Genomic DNA, 21,313 nt, shown 5'->3' with positions numbered 1-21,313 from the left:
ATTACATGATTACTGTAAATACGTGTAAAACTAATGGTGTAGCTGGAATGTAATTACTACTTGTAATTACATAATTAGGTACGATGACATAACTAAATTTCTCATGAAATAAAAGATATTTACATGCCCAGCTGCAGGAACCAGCACAGTGCACAATTATATTGGCATAAAAAGGAAAAGTTACCATTTTAATGCTGGCTGTGCTAAAGCTAGCTGAAAAGTAGACGAATGCTCAAAGTTTGTGAACTGTGCCACAGTACTAGAAGAATGCATTGATTTTCCTGAACAGAGGTAGCTCAGTGATTACAGTCAGTGCAAACATTATTGCCATCCTTAATTATCTGTTATTTATTGATAACTTGTCATATGTTCAGCTGAATAACATGAGTATAAAGAGTGGTATAAGAGAAGTATTCAACTATCTACGTTGTGTGGCATTTTGTAATTACTGATTTAAGTAATATATTACTTTTCTTTTACATCTTGAAAGCACATCTGATTTCACACTCCTCCCATGATACTGCCCCGCAGACACCAGGCTGGTGGTGCCCCCATATGTGGGTCCCTGCCCAGCTGAAGTACAGAACAGAAGCTTTTTACCACTGCGCTCCAGTGCTGCATTGCGGTGCCCTACCATTTAACCACACCATAGAATCACAGAACGGTTTGGGTTGGAAATGACCTCAAAGACCATCCAGCCCACCACCCTGCCCCGGGCAGGGACCCACCCCCCCCCCCCCAGCCCAGGCTGCTCCCAGCCCCGTCCAGCCTGGCCTTGAGCCCCCCCAGGGATGGGGCACTCACAGCTGCTCCGGGCAGCCTGGGCCATCTCACCACCCTCGCAGCACAGAATTCCTTCCTTGTATCTTATCTAAACCCACCCTCTTCCAGTTTAAAACCGTTACCCCTCATCCTATCGCTACACTCTCGCCATCTCTCCTGTCGGCCCCATTAGGTGCTGGAAGGTCTCCTTGGAGCTGTCTCTTCTCCAGGCTGGACAACTCCAGCTCTCTCAGCCTGTACACATTTTGCAGCTGACAAATTAATAGTTACTGCAAAGCACATTTTAAAGCTCACTGTCCTTGATCTCTGCCCCAAAGCAATTTGACTGTTGTATCATAATTGTAAAATTAAAAAAGCTTTATCATAATTGTAAAAATTCTTCAACACTCAACGGAATTATCCTTTCAAATAACTTAGTGTTCTTCTCTATGGGCTAGATGATGGAGTCCTGGGTCACAGCTTTCAGCATTCTTCTACAGAAGCATCTCCAGAAAGATCGTCTGACTGGCTTACTGTTGCAAATCCCCAAAGTATGACCCAGGAAGACAGACTGTAGGCAATGTATTTTGCAAGTCGCTAATGCTTTACTGACATTAGCGGAATTCTTTCACTGTTTCAGTACACTGGAAATTTCTATTTTTTGTACACATATACTTTCTGTTATATGCTCTCCAAAACAGAACTATGCATGTGCATATATATACAAACACACACATAAAATCAAATCCAGTATAATATATAATATATAATGTATACAACTTCACACACAAAGTTCATTTTTACATTTAATTACCTATACATCTATACAAATAAATACGAAAAAACAGGCGATGATCCAGAAAATCCAATACTAACTTCAAGTAATATCTCTGACTACCCCAATTCTAGCAAAACAGGAGACTAGTTTTATGTGGTCTATAATCTGAGCAATGTCCATGATGTGGCCAAAAAACCAGAACGGGTAAACTCTGAAGAGATGGAGGAGATTCCTGGTAGAACTCCACATGGTATTTCAATTGTGCCTTGTAAGGAAATATATGAAGTGATTCACCAGCAATTTTTACAGAAAATTTTAATAGATGTTCATTTTTTACAAATTCTTTCTGGTAGCCATACAGGCCTTAATGTTTCTCAAAACAAATCTTAATTTTGATTTCTCTTTAGAATTATAAACATGTTACGTATGTCTCAAAAATTAGGCACAAAAGAAGATGCCTCAAATCTCCTGCAGGTTGCATATGTAAATCTGGGAATTCACTGAGGCTACGTAAAAAAATTCCCAGCTAGTCATTTGTGGTTATTGGTCTATGTTGTTTTCTTCTCCATATTTCCCCATGCATCCATAATGTGAACACAGAAAAATTAATCAGATTCTTCAGCTTTGTTATGGTGTCACTTATTTAGTATTCAATATGTAGCATTTTTTAAAAAAATATTATTTTTCCTGCTACATATGGTAGCAGATCTTCGTTGAACTAGGAATTTCCTTTCTTGAATGTGGATGACTTTAGTATCTGAGGTATTTTAAATGTAGTATCTAACACTACAAATGCTAATACACAAATATTTTCCTTTTTTCCCTTAAATTACCAGGCCTGACATATCATGGCACTCTATTAGCTTTTTCCGCCACACCACCCTATTAGCATCCTTTGCTCAACTAAAACACACTGGCTTCTTCTCTGCGGTATTTTCAATCCATGAGCCTCTAACATGTTATTGATGTTCAGTTAAGGTATATTGCATTTCTTACCATAGCAGTTTATTCTGTTTTTGTTATTTTGGTCTTCAAGATTCCCTAGTCTTTCTTACGTGAAGAACTCCTTTGTAGTAATAACTTTAGGCATCTGACCTGTATAGTGCATTCATAGTTAATGTTATTGGTAAAATCATGTAAGATTTCTCCCATGACAGAACTTGGAGGAACTCCACTAATGATTTCTCTGTAAACCAGAGGTCCAACTTTTAGAGATCTGTCACAGAGAGTAACATATATTTTCACCCTGCTTTTACATTTGTTGGTATCTGCTAATTACTGTTGAGGACAGGATACTTGGTGAGATGAACCCCTAGCCTGAACCAGTTTTTGTATTTTCTACTTTAGACTACTTACTACTCCTTGTTTGACTCTTAGATAATAACTTCGCGTTTAGCAAATGTTTCCACCATAGCAGATGCTTTACTTGAATGCATGACAGGTTTGGTCTCTTAATTTTCCTCCGTTTTGAAAAGAATAAGGTGGCTATTTTGAGCATTATGTATTTGTAGACTACAGAAACATTTCCATAGTATACTACGGTCTTTTCTGCAAAAGAAAATATTATTTTATTTTAAAAAGTGGATGTAAAACCATGGAATACTTACTTTGTTGGCAGTTTCTTCCCATAAATTCACCTGGACATTCACAAGAATAGTTGGCAACGAGATCTGTACAGATTCCACCATTCTTGCAGGGTTCGGCTTCACATTCATTTACATCTGCAGGAAGCACACGAGACAGCATTGGGATTAGCAAAGAGAAATTGTACAAGCAGTAAGCACTTGTTTTAAAGCACTAAACCACAACATAGTTACACAAATGACTTTAGAAGACATGCATTCTTTTGCCCAGCAAATGTACTCAATAAAAGATGTGATTCAGCAGGGCTTGTTTTAGGAAAAAAACAAAGCAATTTAATATAAATTTAGCTAGTTTCATACACCTACTGAAGTTTTTCTATGTCACAGCATACAACAGAATTTGAAATTTTGCTCAGTGATTTTCACTGTAACTTCCAGAGGACATCAGGGCCACAAGTCACAGTCTGGCCTTAAATAAACAAATTCAATTAGTTCTAACAGAGTACTCATTAGTGATCCTTGCAACTTCAAGTAATATAGCTACTTCTTTATCAACAGATGTCAGTTACAAATGCTTCTCAGTTCATCTTAATTCATTAAACTTCTAATTGACAAGGTTGTTTAACCGTCTAAAAAATTTCCTTTCTGTGCATGAGTTAGTGGGCAAATTGAAATTAATAGCTTGATCTAGAAGCTTGCAAATTTTATTAAATTCAAAGGACAGAAAAGGTGGTTAATTTCGTTTGAGTTTCCCTTTTCCAGTACACTGCCAAATGCTGCAAGAATACTATTGTCCAGTCTTTTTCAGGGTAGTAACCTTCACGTATAATACCAGATTCTTTTTCTCAAAAGCAATGTTGTATTTTTCAGTCATCACAAATAGGCAGATGAAGGATAACAATACCTCATAGTTAAAATTCTCTGTCTCTGCATTTATTTTTCTTTTGTATGGAGTAGAAACATATGGATTTTATATATCATTATCTCAAAGGGCTGCATCAATGCATGCTGTTAAATGTTTAAAAGACGGTAGCCCATGCTAGCTTTATTAAGAGTTGAAGTCCTGTTGCACTAGACACTGGAAAGAACAAACAGAAAAGCACTCGGTTTTGCTTAAGTGCATATTCATATTGGATACAGTTGCTGATAAAGTGCACAGGATAGCACAGAGATAAATTCAAATGAGAAGATTCTTAACAGAGATGAACCAGTTGCACACATTGGTGAGCAAAATGCCCTGCGAATTGAAGTAATACTCCTCACTGTTGTGTTGAATCTGCTTCTGTCCCCAAAATGCAAACCTGGTTTGTGGTGGTATATATAAAAGAGATGCTGCATAAATGTCTGAACCTGATACAATAAAGCTTGTGCAGAATAAGCAGAATTCAGCTCTGTCAAGAAAGTTCCTTGATTTCTGGTAGCTGAGTATGTAGCTTTTGTACACTTAATTTGATTTTTCACATTAACTAGGAATCTATGTACAAAAATTCAGTGTTTTAATACATAGCTTTCCTACATCTAATTGACTTTGTGATGTCTCCAGGGAAGTCTGCACCTCCAGTCTTTTTTCCAAATCTAAAAAGCCATGTAGCTTTTAAGTTCTGTCTCTAATGTATGTAAGGCAGGTTGAACACTGGCTGAATGGCTGGGCCCAGAGAGCGTTGATCAGTGGTGAGAAGTCTAACTGGAGGCCAGTAACTATCACTTCCAGAGCCAGTACTGGTCAGATCCTGTTCAGCATCTTCATCGTTGATGATCTGGATGATGGGGTAGAGGGCACCCTCACCAATTTTGCTGATGACACAAAACTGGGAGGAGAGGTTGATACATCAAATGGGTATTGCTGCCATCCAGAGGGACCACAGCAGGCTGAAGAAATGGACTAAACAGGAGCCTCATGAGGTTCAACAAGGGGAAGTGCAAAGTCCTACCTCTGTTCCTGGGGAGGAACAGCCCCATGCACAAGTACACCTTGGCAAGCTGAGCAGATGAAAGCAGCTTGGCTGCTTGTCCTGGTGGACAAGAAGTTGACCGTAAGACAACAATGCACCCTCAGGGCAAAGAAGGCCAACAGTGTCCTGGGCTATGTTAGGTGGAGGATTACCAGCAAGCTGAGGGATGTGATCCTTAGTGTCTACTCAGCACTGGGGGAGGCCACACATAGAGTGGTGTATCCAGCTTTGGGCTCTCCAGTATGAGATGGACATGGGCATACTGGAGAGAGTCCAACAAAGGGCCACTAAGATGATTAAGGGACTGAGGCACCTTGTCTATGAGGAAAGGCAGAGAGAACTGGCACTGTTTAGCTAAAAGAGCAGGAGGGTCAGGAGGAAATTCATCAATCTATATAAATACCTGAAGATAGAGCCAGGCTCTTTTCAGTCACAGTCAGTGACAGGACAAGGCAATGGGCACAAATGGAAACACAGGACATTCCGTCTCAGCATCAGAAAACACTTACTTGCTGTGAGGATGACCGAGCAGTGGCCATACATTGCCCAGAGTGTTTTTGGAGTCTCCAGCCTTGCAGATATAAAAAAAAAAATTTGGACATAGTCCTGGGCAACCAGCTCTAGGTGGCCCTCCTTGAGCAGGAGGGAGTGGACCAGATGACCTCCAGAGCTCTCTTTTACCCTCAAACCCTTCTGTGAGTCTGGGATTACCTTCCTGTTGCTGTGAACAGAAATTCAGGGACAGACTTTCAGCTAAATGGGGAGGGCTAGTTTAAGTTCTTTGAACCAGGAAAAATTCAGATTTTTATACTAAAATGGATGATGGTTACTGATCTTTGAGCTTCTTTTCAATCCCTCATGTCTTACTATTTGTTGCCTATAAAGATACGATATATTGGACTAATACAAATTGACAGGGTTAACTGAATCTCTGTCTATCGAAGAGGAAGAAGAGGAGTAACAGCTTAGTGTGTGAGAAAAAACCTGCCAAGGGAAATGACCAGAGAGCAGACCTGCTCAATTCTAAATTCTTTATATGTATTTATACAATTTAACAAGATTCTTCTGCTCCCTGTTTGGCTTTTAAAGTAAAGTCCATTAACCTTACATTTTCATCATGTTATTCATCATTTCAATGAAGGCTAACATATTTGTAGGAAAAAAGTATCAGAATCAGTGTGAACTGAAAAACATTAAATGAACACACAAACTGCCTCTTACTTGGTGAAATAAAGGTAGTAATTTATCCTCTTAAAAGCCTTTCTGTGTAAAGATAATACCTTCTTAAGATATTTAAATTTTTCTAATCTGCCATTCCTATTGAAATATGTAGGAAAAAATGCAGAGCTTTCCAGCATATTTCATATTGTCTACGCAATTATGTAAAAAACAGATTGAACCTTAAGTACCAGATACTTTTAAAGCAATCCTCATATTCTATCCCTATGGAGCAATTAGCTATGATCAGTGCAGAAAGATGGACGGGTTTTATTATTATCTTTGTTACTTGGATCCTACAGTGATTTTGTTCCAGTAATTTGAGAACCTTTAGTCCTATCAGTTCAAACAAATATGTCATATTTGATGAATGAGGAAAGACTAGCTCATTGTAGCATCATGTTTGAAACCAGAACAGACGTTTAGTTGGAAAGATAATGAACTGAACTGTTTTAAAGAAAGAAGCATAAGTTCTACAGAATTATTTAATTTACTATTCATTATTTCATTTGATTGAATGTGCAGATGTAGAATATTTAATTAAAAGTGGTTCCTGCAAATTGTTGTCAGATTTTGTTCAACTTCGTAGATGCGCCAATTATGACACTGAACTTTACACCAGCTGGTGTGTTTCTTCTGAAACAAATATATACCCTTTTAAACTTTGTCATATTTTCAGGATTAGAAGTAAATTTGAAGAGAAATTTTAAAATACCAGAGTTTCTGGAGTAGTTGCTCCTAAAGACAATGCAGGCTCCTAAAGGAAAGCTCTCTGTATGTTGTCAGATACGAATTTGTCACTGACTATGCAATCAACCTACCTATGCCAGAAGGATGTGCTTTTAATGTAAATTAACTAATACAAAGTAAAATCACTGTAGGTTGCTCACGATTTGTCAGGTAAGCTTAGGTTTTCTGCCAGGTCAGGTTTCAAAGTGTAGTTCAGATCTTATGCATTGCAATAACTAAAACACAGACAGCTGGGTGCAACCACAGAATTCAGAGTTCCTCACACAGGGACCTAGTAAGACTGTTAAATACTGAGTGAAACGGGGTCCTGAAAAGGTTTAAGTGCCAGTACAGGAAAAGCCTGTGTTTCTAAATAGTGTCCAGGTTAGCTAAATGTAAAAGAGCAACTAGGAAAAAAAAACCACAAACCCCACAAACCCAACCCCCTTCAAGCCCAATCCCCCAAGATTTCTCCACTGCATCTTGATTCTGAAAATGATAGTGGTGCAGAAACGAGCAAACTCTGACCATTTTCTGAAAATAGATGTTCCTTGAATAATAGCTTGAAGGGCTATGACAGTTGGTTAGGAAGTAAAGGTTACGCTAAGGTTTCTTTTTATGCTGAATATGATTAAATTTACATTTCCTACCTCCTATGATCAAACCATAACTACAAAGCTATTAAGCACACTTCTGTTTGAAGCACAGTAATTTGTTCAAAGAACAAAATAATTGTTATATTACATAGTGAACTGGAGAATTCGTTATATTACATAGTGAACTGGAGAATCATCGTGAGGCAGAGTTCTGGGATTTTGTCCACCTTTCTGGATTTTATATATATGTGTGTGTATGTGTGTGTGTGTATATATATAAATAAAAAATTATATTTTTATATATAAATCCTCTAAGTATTTAATAAAACATGAATAAACCCTAGAATTGTAGTTTCTAACATAATATAATTAAAAATACATAATTCTCATTCTGGACTTTACTGGTTAAAGTCACATGTGTTTTCCTGAAAAATTACCCCACATGAAATGGGTAGATGAATCATGTAACTGTTATAAACAAAAATTTAACAATTACTTCCAGTGATTGGAGTTCTTCAGCAAGCTACTTGGTGTAAACCTGACTTTTTGTGACAAAGGGACTGATAAGCTTAGTCACTTGTCTTTGCTGACGCAGCTTGCATTTTGGCTGCAAATGAACACCAGTGTCGTGTTCCTGTCCCCTGCACGCTTGTTCTTTACGCATCCCAAATTCCTGGTGCCTGCCACCTGAACCCTTGTTTCTCATCCAGGAATACCTTTCGCAGTAAAGACTTCCTGAAGTTCCCTCCTGCTGACAAGCACATTCTTTCCTTACCCACTGATTTTGCACTTATTTTGGCTTCCTGATCACACTTGGTCTGCTCATCTCAACTGTAAGTCATGTTCTTGATCTATCTTCCAACTTGATGGAACGGTTGGCCCATCACAGCTCAGTATCTAGGTTCAAGCATCTATATTGAAAGTCAACTTGGTTCTTATTAGAAGCATTGATTAGACATAATCCAGTTATGCCCTATTAAAATAGAAAATATTTTTTTTCCATAATAAAGTCAATGTAATATATAGAAAATAGATGGGGACATATCAACTGGTTATAAACTCTGTATCATATCTGGTTTCTAGGAAGACTCACAGCTATACACTGAATAAAGATCAAGTCACAATTTGAGAACCATGACACCCTTCCCTGCACCCAATTACCCCATTACATTTTTTTTAAAAAAAAAGAAGACTGAAAAACTTAGAAGCTCCTCTACCAAGTTCTATTTTTTAAAGAAGTTGTTGATAACTAATAGCATGTTTAAATACCTCCACATTTGGAAACTGCTAAAGCACGAAGTGGAGAAACATACAGTATGGAATAATTATCTTTTAGCTGGAGCCTAGTCGAGGCTTTTCTTGTAGTCGCTTGATGGTTCTTGAATAGATTTTTTAAAATGCATTCTCCATATTTTTTTCTTTATTGTATATTGATCCTGTAAGATTTAATTACATGGGTAAGTACGGTATTGGTAAAGACCAAACAATGTGTATGATCTTGCTTGCAGAACTTTGTAATAGTCTGTTATTGTTTAGACACGGGCTTTCAGATGTTCAAACTCTTCATTATTACTTTCCTAACAAATACCATGAAAGTCATGCTATATACTCTTTTCTGTTATTAGCGATTTGTGCCAATTTGCTCAAGTACCGTATTTTTTTTAATGAGACATTAAATGGTAAAGCTCCATTGAAAACAATAAATTTATATCAGTTTTATTTGGTAAAGAGTCTGACTCAAGAGAATCAATAGAATTTAACATGGCTATCTTAAACAGTGACCTACTCAGTTAAATGACAAAATTTGAAGGATAACAGCAATTCATGTATAGAGATAATAATCTCCATTAAAAATAGGAGACTTTTAGTAAAAATATTTACCAAAAAACCCCACCCCAAAATCCTCATGAAAATGTTCTGTCTCATATTCCTGTGGTTCACTAAAACAATCTTAAATTGTAAAGGCCTCCTAAATGAAGACAACCTTATTTTTTTTCTAAAAAGCTAAATATATATAAAAAAATTGCATTTAAACAGAATGAATAAGAATTGCCAGAAAGTTTGCAAGCACCTTCATTTTTTAATTAAAAGATACAGAAGAGATAAGTAAGTACCATGGTAACAATTCATTTTATTATTGTTAATTACCGGTTTAAGAAAGTTTCTAGCCTGTTTCTGAAGAACTTTTTGGCTGTGATTAATGTAAGCAGAAAATAACTGTAACTTCAGCTATAACTGTTCCTTGATTTAACCAGGATTACACAAAAACAAGGATTAATACACTACTGGTACAACCACATTGTGAAACCTGAGCATATTCCCATGAAATCTGGGAATTTAGTATGTATTATTAAATCTGAACTGGATGTATTCAATGTATATTCAACAAAGGACAGACGTCTGTTAAAATTCAGTGGTTTGATTGCTTTTTCAGAGCTAGTTTCCTGACCACAGAAGGTTGTAAAAATGCTGTGCCAAATAACCTGCAGGAAACCTCAGCTATAATGTCATACTGCAGTGATTCACTCTTCAGACATCCTTATTATCTGCTCTTCAAAAAGAGCAGAAAACAGCTTTACACTTGAGATGAACATGTGAAAGTAAAAGCCTCTTGCTCCCCGCCCTCAGAGGCCAAACATTGTATTACCTCTACTATCATTATTTTATATAAAGTTTTCCTTTTCCTGCAAGTATTTGGTACAACATACTGTGGTAAATGTCCTCCAGAATAATCTGTCACAGAGCTGCCTATTAGAATTTTTCCTAAACTGTTTAGTATAAACATTTCAGGTAGTAGTATTCTATTAAGAGGAGAGTAAGTCAGGTAAGAGAGTTACTAAAGTTGTGTTCTGAACCCAAAAGTGGCATTCTAAATAAGCAAGCCAAGGTAATAAAAATAATTTCTAGACAGTAAGTCAGAACTTTTGGCTTGACTAGGCGTGAATTTTTGAGATACACTGATTACCAGCAATACACATTAATGTCTAAACAGATAACAAAAACAATTTGGAGAAGAGTTCAGTTGCTCCTACCTAGAGCTCTGTCAGGAAATGCCTCTTAAGCATCCTTTCCAACATAACAGTCTTGCCTTTCAAAGCAATTTTATGTCCTCTTAGGCTTCTTTAATTGATACTTTTTGATAAATAAATACTAATTGATACTTTTTAATTATGTCTCTAACAAGCCCTCTTTAAGAAAAACTAAAAGAAAGAAAGAAAGAGAAAAATAGAGGACTTTAAGCTACCTGTAAAAACTGATCTTTTCCCTAAGTTTGGAAAAAATCAAGTGTTATTTCCCATCCTAGTGCTTTCTGAAATAATTTTAGTCCAACTTGTTTCAAGAAAAATTGGAATACGTGGCTATGATTCTGTTTACTTTGACCTGTAAAGAAATCCAAGTTCTGAGAAACCGACAATCAAAGAATATCTTCAAGATTTTTTAAATGGCATTTTCTTAAATTTAAGGTGGTAAGTACAATCTTTAATTTTTATGAAGCAGCATTGTTTATTACGAGTAATTTCTTTCCCCACCAGTTCATTTATCATCTTTTCCAGCTATAATTTACAGTTCTGTTCAAAGCAGTGCTGTTATAGTATCAGTGAATCAGTTGTAGCAACTACCTGTAAAATCACATTTTAAAATAGATTTATTATCTATAGCATTGTCCTAGCTTTTTTCATGTTCTATAATGGAATTTCCCCTATGCAACTGTCACTTAAACATAAATTTCCAAAGCCAATTTAAAGTTTACAAGTCATTTATGAATACACGTCTATACAATAGTAACTATAACCACAGTTTTCAGATTAACTGTAGAAGTATTAGAAAAATAGTAATAAAAATCAATATCAAGAAAAAGAGCCATTTAAATATTTTGCAGAATACTGTTCTTGTTTTGGCACTTTGAATTAAGGCTAGGGAAAAAAAAAAAATATTAGTCAATTTACAAATTGCTAGGAACCCACAGGGACAACCTCTATGAACACTGCAAAGTTTATACATCACTCCAATATAGACATTTAGCATTTTATAAGCTACGCACATTTTATAATGTGCAGGTTTTCCAGCAAGAGACCAAATATTAATTATTTCTGTATTTTTACGCTCCAAAACTTGTTTTCCCTCGTTTTCCTTCAAAACTATTGGAAACTATGTAAAAGAATGGTGAGATCAGAGAATTAATTTCATAAAAGTCTAATGGGAGCTTCTAAAGACACTACAAAAGGTGCCTGTTGACTTCAAGGGATTTTGAGCAGATTCTAAAAATAAGGTAGGGCCCTGCAGCAATCTTTGCCGCAGTAACCATACATCTTGTTGCATTCACAGCAATATTTGTGGCTTTATTTTCATACATGTTTGTGTATTTTGACAATACTTTTTTATCCATCTTTCTGTTTTGAAAGCTGCCATAAAATAAATTATTAAACTATTGATCTAATCATATAATGAAAGTGGAATCTGCATAGGTTCTTACTGCCTGTCTTGCAAAATTTTTATCTTTTAGTCATAGCCACTTAAAACTTATTACAGTTTTCTCTGCAGTGTCACACTTCCAACACGGGACTACGTCCGTATTTCTTGATCTTGTATTTACCTGTTTAAATGCATATTTAACAGCTTTTCGTCTGAGGTAGTTTAAATTTAATAGAATTTTGCAATAGCATTTCCAAGACCTTTCTTAATAGTTTTAAAAGAGTTGGTGCTTTAAAAGTTTTTATATAAATTGAAGCAGATTTTTCATTTTTAATTACTTTTAATGTATACTGGCATGAAAACCTTGGTCCCATTAAGTAACTTGCCATTTAATTGTACACTGTTAAAGCATGTCTTCAGGGCAACAATTCCTATCATTTCCAATGAACCTTATTAAAATAATTGGCTATTTATGTAACAAGCATTTGACAAATCATTTTAACTGTAGTTGAGGAAAAAAAACTTTATTAAAAAGTGAATCAACTTGTGAATAATTTTTTATTACAAGCAATGCTCCAAAAAATCTCAATTGCATGAGTAAACTTAAATTACCCAGCATTAGACTATAACCTCTAGCTGGATTATTTGTTAAAATAGCGTAGGTGGGCTCAAGGCAGGAAGTCCAATTATTTTCAGAGCAAGTTTGAACACAGAGCAGTAAATTAGCATATTTCCCTTCCATATCCCAAAATAATTGTATTCTTTCAAAATGTGGTTGTTTATGCATTTCAGAATAGAGTGAGCGCAGGGATATATCTTTTTCACATGAGTACAGTTATGGCATGTTTTTTGAAAAATGTTATTAGACCAACAAGTCCTGGAGGACATGATGATGGATGTTCTAAAATGACTAAAACAGATGGTTATATTTGTTCACATGTCTGTATTTGATATACACAGGGTGAAGTGTATTCCTTTATGGCCAATCTATATACATCTAATTTAAGCACTCATAATAAGTTGTCTGTGGGACTTCAGTGCACTTACGTTGCAAAAATGCGCATAAATGTGCCGCGTAAAGGTAATTTCTACTCTTTGCTAATACCTTTCAAATTCATTCTCCTAGTTGCTTATAAATATATGCATATTTTACTGTTTATGAATCTTATTTTTAGATTTAATTACAGAAATAATCTAGCAGTGTAAACAGAAGAATGGGTTAGGTGTTTTGGCACAGTTCTGTAACCTTTTCCCCTGTAGTGGCTGCGGAGTACCACTTTTTATTACATTTAACACACATGGACACGTATTAGTTTAAGAGCACATTTATAAATTACCTAAGAGTTACAGATGATTAATAAATGAATGAACAGCTTAATACATGATTAACGAAATGTCTGTTCCTCACCATTGCAAATCACTATGTTCATCATAACTATAGATATATCCTTAGTCCTATAAGGATTATACATTTCCTTATAGTATAGGTACACAAACATAAGAGCAAGAGGAAAGACCTGAGGAACTACAGGTCAGTCAGTGTCACCTCAGTCCCCAGGAAGGTGATGAAGAAAGCTGTGCTTCCCATTCCATGAAAGACAAGATGGTGATGCAAAGTCATCAGCATGCCTTTATGAGGGAGAAACAATGCTTGACCAGTCTGATAGCCCACCACAGTGAGGTCACTGGTCAGTGGATGGGGGTGAGCAGTGAATACTGTTTACCTGAACCTCAGGAAGACTTTTAACACTGCCTCCCATCGCATCCTTTTAGGCAGGCCAACAGTGTGCAGGTTAGATAAGTGGACAGTGAGGTGGATTAAGAACTGGCCGAATGGCTGGGTCCAGAGGATGCTGATTAGCTAGGAAATGTCCAGTTGGAAGCAAAGCACTGGTGGTTCATCCCATGTGTCAACACAGGGGCCAACGCTTTAGCATCTTCATTAACAACCCAGACACTGGAACACTCATTGCCAAGTTTTGTGATGAGAAAACTTTGAGGAGTGGGTTGTGCTGCCATCCAGGGGGACCTCAACAGGCTGGAGAAATGGGCTGAACAGACACCTCATGAAGTTCAACAAGGGGAAGTGCAAAGTCCTAGCTCTGTTCCTGGGTAGGAACAACCCTGTGCACCAGTACACACTGGGGGGCTGACCAGATGGAAAACAGCATGGCAGAAAGAGACCTGGGGGCGGACCAGAAGTTGACCATGCACGCTTATGGCGAAGAAGGGCAACAGCTTCCTGGGCTGCGTTAGGCAGAGCATTGCCAGCAGGTCAGGGGAGGCAAGCCTTCCCATCTACTCAGCACTGGGAAGACACAGAATCACAGAATGGTTTGGTTGTAAGGGACCTTCACAGATCATCTAGATCCAGCCCCCCATGTTTCACTCAATCAGGTTTCTCAAAGCCCCATCCAGCCTAACCCTGAATGCTTCCAGGCACGTGGCATCTGGAGTGCTGTGCCCAGTGCTGGACTTCCCAGTACAAAAAAGGTGGTCTTTCTGGAGTCAGAGCAGTGCAGGGCCATGGTGACTAGGACTGGAGTATCTGACCTACAAGGAGATGCTGAGAGAGCTGAGATTGCTCAGTCTGCAGAAGGGAAGGCTTGAGGGAATCTTATCCACATGTATAAATATCTGATGGAAGGGAGTAAAAACAAAAGAACCAGACTCTCCTCAGTGGTGCCCACTGACCAGACAAGAGTCAATGCGCTCTGCTTAAAATACAGAAAACTCCATCTGAACACAGTTACTTGCAGTGAAAGTGGTCAAACACTGGAGAGAGGTTGTGAAGTTTCAATCTCTCAAATATTCAAACTTGAGTGAACACTGTCCTGGGCTACCTGCTCTGGCTGATGCTGCTTGAGGATGGGAGTTGGACCAGCTGATCTCCAGATGTCCCTTCCAACACAAACAATTTTGTGATTCTGTGATATATGTATATGGTATATACGCCACGTATATAGTATGCATTATTTGTGGCAAATAAACTTATCTGCTAACCACTTATCAATTATTTTATCTTTTGGAATATGGTAATTTCTTGTCTCCCCTGCAAAGGTGAAGATGAACACCACATCTCCCTCCCAATAAAAGATGTAAAATGTGTATAAAGTAGTTTTCTCACATCACCCATGACTGTCTTGTACAGGAAGGGAAGTATTTATTGCATTGACTTCTGTCTCCGTCTGACTGACAGCTCTATTATCTCAGGGCACATACACCCTGGTTGCTCTTCATGATTCACAGAGAGTTATATGTCCTGCACTAAAAACACCTCTCAGAACTGGAACTTGTATTTACAGCAGCTGGCACAGGCAATGTCACCTTTGCTTGATGATCACATCAAATAAGACCTATCCAAATAGGTTTATGCATTTTCCACAGCTATGTTTAGCAGCTAAGGAATTGCCTTCCAGTCTATACGTATAATCTGTACCATAACTTAGGGCCATGGGCAGTAATCCCTGTAACAATCTCTACTATTGCTGGTAAACGGGAGGAGGTTGTTCCTCTGTGTTATTGCACTGAAATAATGAAGTCAGAAATAAATACTGTAAACTCTGAATTTGAGATTCACCTTTCACTTTTTTCCTAATTTTGGTGTACATCTTCAGCAGTATTATTCTGAAGCTGCCTTAAATATTAAGTATGACTGAGAAAGAAAATAGAAAGGATGAGGAAAAAGCAGACTAATTTCTTTCTAACAATGAAAACTACTGGTGTGGAAGAGAATATTGCTTTTAAATAAACTCTAAACCCTACATGAGAGTAATGATTGTATGTATAAACAGCTCTGATGGATACATGAAAGGATCACACAGAATACATTTTCAGAACCAGTTGCCTTACTGACTTGTGTAGAGAATAAAATGAAATCTGACAAGATTACAAAACTTACCTATTATTTGCAGGTAAATAGCAATTTAAATTCTCTTTTATGGTGTAATGCATACACATCTGGACCACAGAACGTCAATTCACTGCTAAGGCTTTTTGTAAGGGGGCACGAATGCTATCATTTTTGCTCATTCACGGCCAAGGACAGATCCCAGCAGAAGCCCTTCTGAGATAATAAGCAACCAGTGAAGCCCTGTGCACTTGGGCAGAAAAGTATCACAGTAAGAACTAATAAGCTCCTCTGGAAAGCCTTAGGAGTACGTATGTTTTTATTAACAGCTGTTACCAAAAGAGGCTGTATCAGTTTCAGCATTACATCTAATCTGTTAGAGACGCAGAGCTGCCAATTCCGCCTTATTTGTCCCCGTGTGTTCCTGTCTCCCCACTTCCCTAGGACCTAGCACTGGCTACATTCAGTGACCTGATCCCACCAAAAATCCCTTCTTGTGGTCAGCTTGTACACTTCCAGCCAAGCCTGCTAAGATGATTTAGGCTGAAGTCTGATGGGGATGTATTCTCAGGGAAGATGGGCATCATTGCTATTAGCAGTATCAGGTAATCACACCAGAAGATTTAACAAAATTCAGGCCAGATCATAAGACGGCAGAAAACCAAGTGCCTCTCATGATATCAGGCATTAACAAGTCATAAGAAAAGGATGAAAACAAGATCTATTAATTGTTTCCAGTGTACTTGGAAGAAAAACAGGCACAGACAGGTTATGTCTACGTTTGTAAGTAGTGTGGTCTCACAGCATTATAGTTGTAGAGCGAAATGATAAGAGCTGAGGACACAATGTCTGCATGTCCCTACACATAACATACCTCAGGGATGTTTCCTCTGAACAAGTCCTAGGCTGACCGAATGCCCATTTACCCACTGGTATGTTTTATGTCAACTCTTACTGTGTACATGAGGAATTTTAGACTACCAGACTATTTTCTTTTTATTTTCATCTCAAAGAGATCCAGTTCTTGTGCTCTGAGACTGCTGTCACATGAAGCAAAGTACAGCAAGTGGAGATGATCAAGAGATTTTCTTTAAAAATGCACTCCTGATTCAAAACTAAAACACTCATCCAGATGCCCTACAGAAATATTTGTATGTTATTTAACACTTCAGAATAAATGCAAGCTAGAAGAATATCCTGGGTATTCATATGCAAATGTGACAGCATCGTGAGTTTTGCTTGAGATATTTTATGAATACAAAGAGAATACATTTGTAATGCAAATTGGTATATCCTATTAGACTATTATCTCATTATATTGAGCTACAAGTGCAAGCACAGTCTTTTCAAGTTTTGCACACACAGGTAAATGGGTCTGATGCTATACCCTTCTCTCCCTCTGTATACTGCTTACAGAGAAACCCACTGATCTCAATAGTTTACCCACAAGAATAAATACTACTTATAATTTTAAAAAAGCACCTAGACTACTGAATACATTACTGGATTTTCCTTCTAAATAGTTCTTTCGCTCCTTCGAACTGTTCACTGGGTCTGTAGTATAAAAACAACATCTGAAGACTAATTTTTTTTCTTTGACTTTTTTAAAAAAATGCCATGTGAGTTGTTCAGGTTCCAAACATTAAAAGCATCCATATAATTTTCAACCAGTTCAATGAACAATGGAAATACAAATATTCTATATAGTAATAGGGAAATGCACAGCTGTGTGCCAGCATGAGTTCCTAACACAAATACAATATTTTAAATCCACAACCTTGATACACCTACACACACAGATGGTTGAGCACAGTAGTTCTTACAGCAGAACAACAAAAAGAAAAGGAAAATAAAAGAAGAAAAACACCTAAATTACAAACCATCTTTTTTTTTAACAGCTGCTTCCAATGCAGACGGATCGGACTGCGTCACTGTAACAAAATTGTAAATGTTAAGTTTTGTCTCATTAAATAATGAGATTTCATTTCAAGATTTCATTTATCTTCATTATCTTCCCCACAGAAATGTGCTGGTATATCCGTAATGAATCTGTGAATGCAACAACTGAAAGCAGTCCTTCCTTTAAAGATGCAGTGTGGCTGTATTGATCCTAAACTATCACAATGGCTGAAATTGTCTTATAGTTTGATTCATTCACCTAAATTGGCATAAAAGTGGAGAGAAAGAGTAAAGAACAGAGGATTTGTTCAGATCCAGTTTTCCTGTGTTCTTCCTCTAACCATCCACAACTCTGTTGTGGTTCATTGATTGTTCTCTTAGGTGGACTGAGTGCACCCTCATCAAGTTTGCAGATGAAACCAAGCGGAGGGGTGTAGTTGACGTGTTTGAGGGAAGGGATACCGTCCAGGGGGACCCTGACAGGCTTGAGGAGTGGGCACATAGGAAGCTCGTGAAGTTCAACAAGGCCAAGTGCAAGGTCTTGCACCTGGGTCAGGGCAATCCCCATTATCAGTGCAGACTGGGGGATGAATGGATTGAGGGCAGCCCTGCAGAGAAGGATTGGGGATACTGGGACATGAGCCAGCAATGTGTCGTGGCAGCCCAGAAAGCTGATTGTATTCTGAGATACACAAACAGAAGTGTGGCCAGCAAGCCAGGGAAGGCAATTCTCCCTGTCCACTCTCGTGGGGCCCCAGCTGTAGGACTGCACCAGCTCTGGGGTCCCCAGTACAAGAACAGACCTGTTAGAGTGGCTCTTCCTGCACAGGAGGGCTAGAGGAACGGTCTGAGTGCTCGACCACATCTCCTATGGAGAAAGCCTGAGTGAGTCAGGGCTGTTCGGCATGGAGAAGGCTCTGGGGGCACCTTACTGCAGCCTTTTGATATATGAAGGGGGCTTATAAGAAAGGCGGAGAGAGATTTTCTACCAGGGCCTGCAGTGACAGGACAAGGGGTAACAGTTTTAAACTGAAAGAGGGTAGGTTTAGATTAGATGTTAGGAAAATGTTAAGAAAAACTTCTCTATGATGGTGGAGAGACACTGAAACAAGGCTGGATGGGGCTCTGAGCAACCCGGTCTAGTAGAAGGTGTCCTTGCCCATGGCAGAGGGATTGGGCTGGATGATCTTTGAAGGTCCCTTCCAACCCAAACCATTCTGTGATTCTATGATTCTATGATCTATATAATCTACTGGGTCAGAGTTGCAAATATTAACACATTCAACAATAATAATTCCATACTGATGTAATACTCTGGTTAAGACACTGTCTTGAGGGTTTCTTCTTGATGCACTTCCTTGAAGAAAAGTTATGTTAGTGACAATTTGGGAACGCTCCAATGTTGTAAGCCACTCAGCAGTGCAAGGCTGTGTCCAAGAAAGCCAAGGGTACTGCCCTCGGTAACAAGCACTCTTTGACTGTTGGGAAGGTGAAGTCATATAAAAAGCTGAAAAACAGGCTCATGCGCAGAGTGTATTGCTTGACAAAACAACAAATGTGAAGCTAAAAGTTTACAATAACAGAAAACAGTGAGAATCAGTAATGCTTATTTAAAGGACCACAAACAAACAAGGTGAGTTTAGGTTTTCCAATCACTGTTATTACGTTTAAAGTCTGTTTTCCTTTGCAGAGCCTTTCTATGCCAAATCCTTGCTAAGAGAGCACTGAGAACACTCCCATGGAGAAGGCTAAGACTGAACAAAAAGAAGATGGATGATCATCACACTTCTGGAAAGCTGCTAAAACCAGAACACTGAATTTGGGAAATGAAATACAGAAAGCAAAGCAGTAAGAAATGCTTATTTTCTCAACTCAAGTTCTGAAAAGGGAAGGAAAGAATAGCATTTAGATACTGCAAAACTACCTTTTTCAGTGAAGAAAACAATCCTCTATCACTATTCGTAACAGAACTGAAATGAACGCATACTTCTGGTAAATATGAAAGGGAACCCGAAAAAAGAGAACACATATGAATAAAATGACATCGAGGTCCTACATAATTGCTTTTGCTTGTTTGAATGCACAATCCTGAAGGAAACCAATTATATTTATATAGTAGATACTGGGTGGAATAATGCAGTTTTAAGTGATAAAGAATAAGCATAACACATTGAGAGATACTGAATTCACTGTTGCTGGTCTTACCCAAGCAAAAGTTTGAATGATGACTGTGTCAGCATGCCTTTATCTGAAATATCCTATCTGTTTAAGTATGAGACATTATATGTAAGAAATATAAACTCCAAACTCTGGTATGATAGCTTAAGGAAAAAAAACAACCCATGAAAGTAGGAGTGCAAGAGACCAGATGAATCACAGTGTCCAGTTCCCTGTCTGTTCTACTGAAGAAGCTCACGTAACTTCTGAAACCAGTCATCCTTTCCTTACAATATTTACCTGTTACAAGATGAGCCTAACAGCACAATCCATATATTCTTCTGCGTTCTTATTTCACAAAGCCATGTAAGACCATTTACATACTGCTTTCAGAAATGCAGTCTAATTCTTGAAAAGGGAATCTGTGGGTTTTTTTGTAAAAGTGTTTTCATGCAACATTTGCAAGGCACTTCGCTAGTATTTTTGTGTAATGTATTCAGGAATATAAACAGTCATTCTCATTCTGAGGAAACCCACTGAAAAGGCATATTATAATATTTATGTTATAAAAGAGAGAATGTGTAATGTTGACATTACAATGGGATATCTATTACTGAATTTAAAGAGATCATTCTTCATTCAGTATTTATTATTAATTCAAATATAAAGAGGAACTTGTATGTGTAAAGTATCTCCATATGTTATGAATGCAGAACATGAACAAATTTAATTTCTTTCACAATCAAACAACAATTCATGTATTTCTGGAACATTACTTTCTTTCCGCAGTAAAATAATACTAATCTTTAAGAAAGACAGTAATTAGGGGAAAAGAGATTTACCCTCCTACAAAAGAAGCTTACAAAGGCTACTGAAAACCTAAGTGACTTTTATACCATAAAAACACACATCTTAAAAGTACCATTAATTGTATAGTTCAGTCAGTGTATAGGTCATAAGAAATCCACCCCTCTGTTCAATATCTCCATAAAATCCAAAAGCAATTGGGAAGATCTATTTCCTCCCACTATGACATCTTATGAAAGAAACTTAGGCATCAAAGAAGGCAGCTTAATAAAAGCCTGAGCTCAACATCCAGTTCTGGCTAAAACAGGAAAAAATGAAGAGAAACTTCCAACAAAATGTGCATAAAGAATATAGAAAGTGCTGTAAGAATCTTCTACCAAATAAATGGTACAGCTTTGTCTTCAGTACAGGTCACTGCCGCAGTAAAATATATTACAGAACAAAAAAGGTTTTGAGAAGGCCACTGAGAAAACATTTAAAAGTCCTGGAAAAACTCTCAGGTGAAACAGAAAAGGAAACAATTGTAACTGTTTGCATAGGAAAAATATGCAAACATGGCAAATATACAC

At 37.6% G+C, this 21,313-nt stretch overlaps 1 protein-coding gene across 3 annotated transcripts in view; it reads right to left on the bottom strand.

The window, feature by feature from the left end:
* The window catches only part of EDIL3 (EGF like repeats and discoidin domains 3), a 257,146-nt gene that overhangs the window by 104,583 nt on the left and 131,250 nt on the right, over positions 1-21,313 (bottom strand). For all 3 annotated transcript variants that reach the window (XM_080372557.1, XM_080372556.1, XM_080372555.1), the window contains one exon: positions 3,148-3,261. In XM_080372557.1, coding sequence (XP_080228683.1) covers positions 3,148-3,261 — 114 coding nt within the window. The remainder of the gene's footprint in view (positions 1-3,147; positions 3,262-21,313) is intronic.

The sequence above is a fragment of the Falco punctatus genome (genome assembly GCF_963210335.1).
Source record: "Falco punctatus genome assembly, chromosome: Z".
Taxonomy (NCBI): Eukaryota; Metazoa; Chordata; class Aves; order Falconiformes; family Falconidae; genus Falco; species Falco punctatus.
Note: the sequence above shows the minus strand (reverse complement) of the source record. Positions and strands in the feature narration are given on the sequence as shown.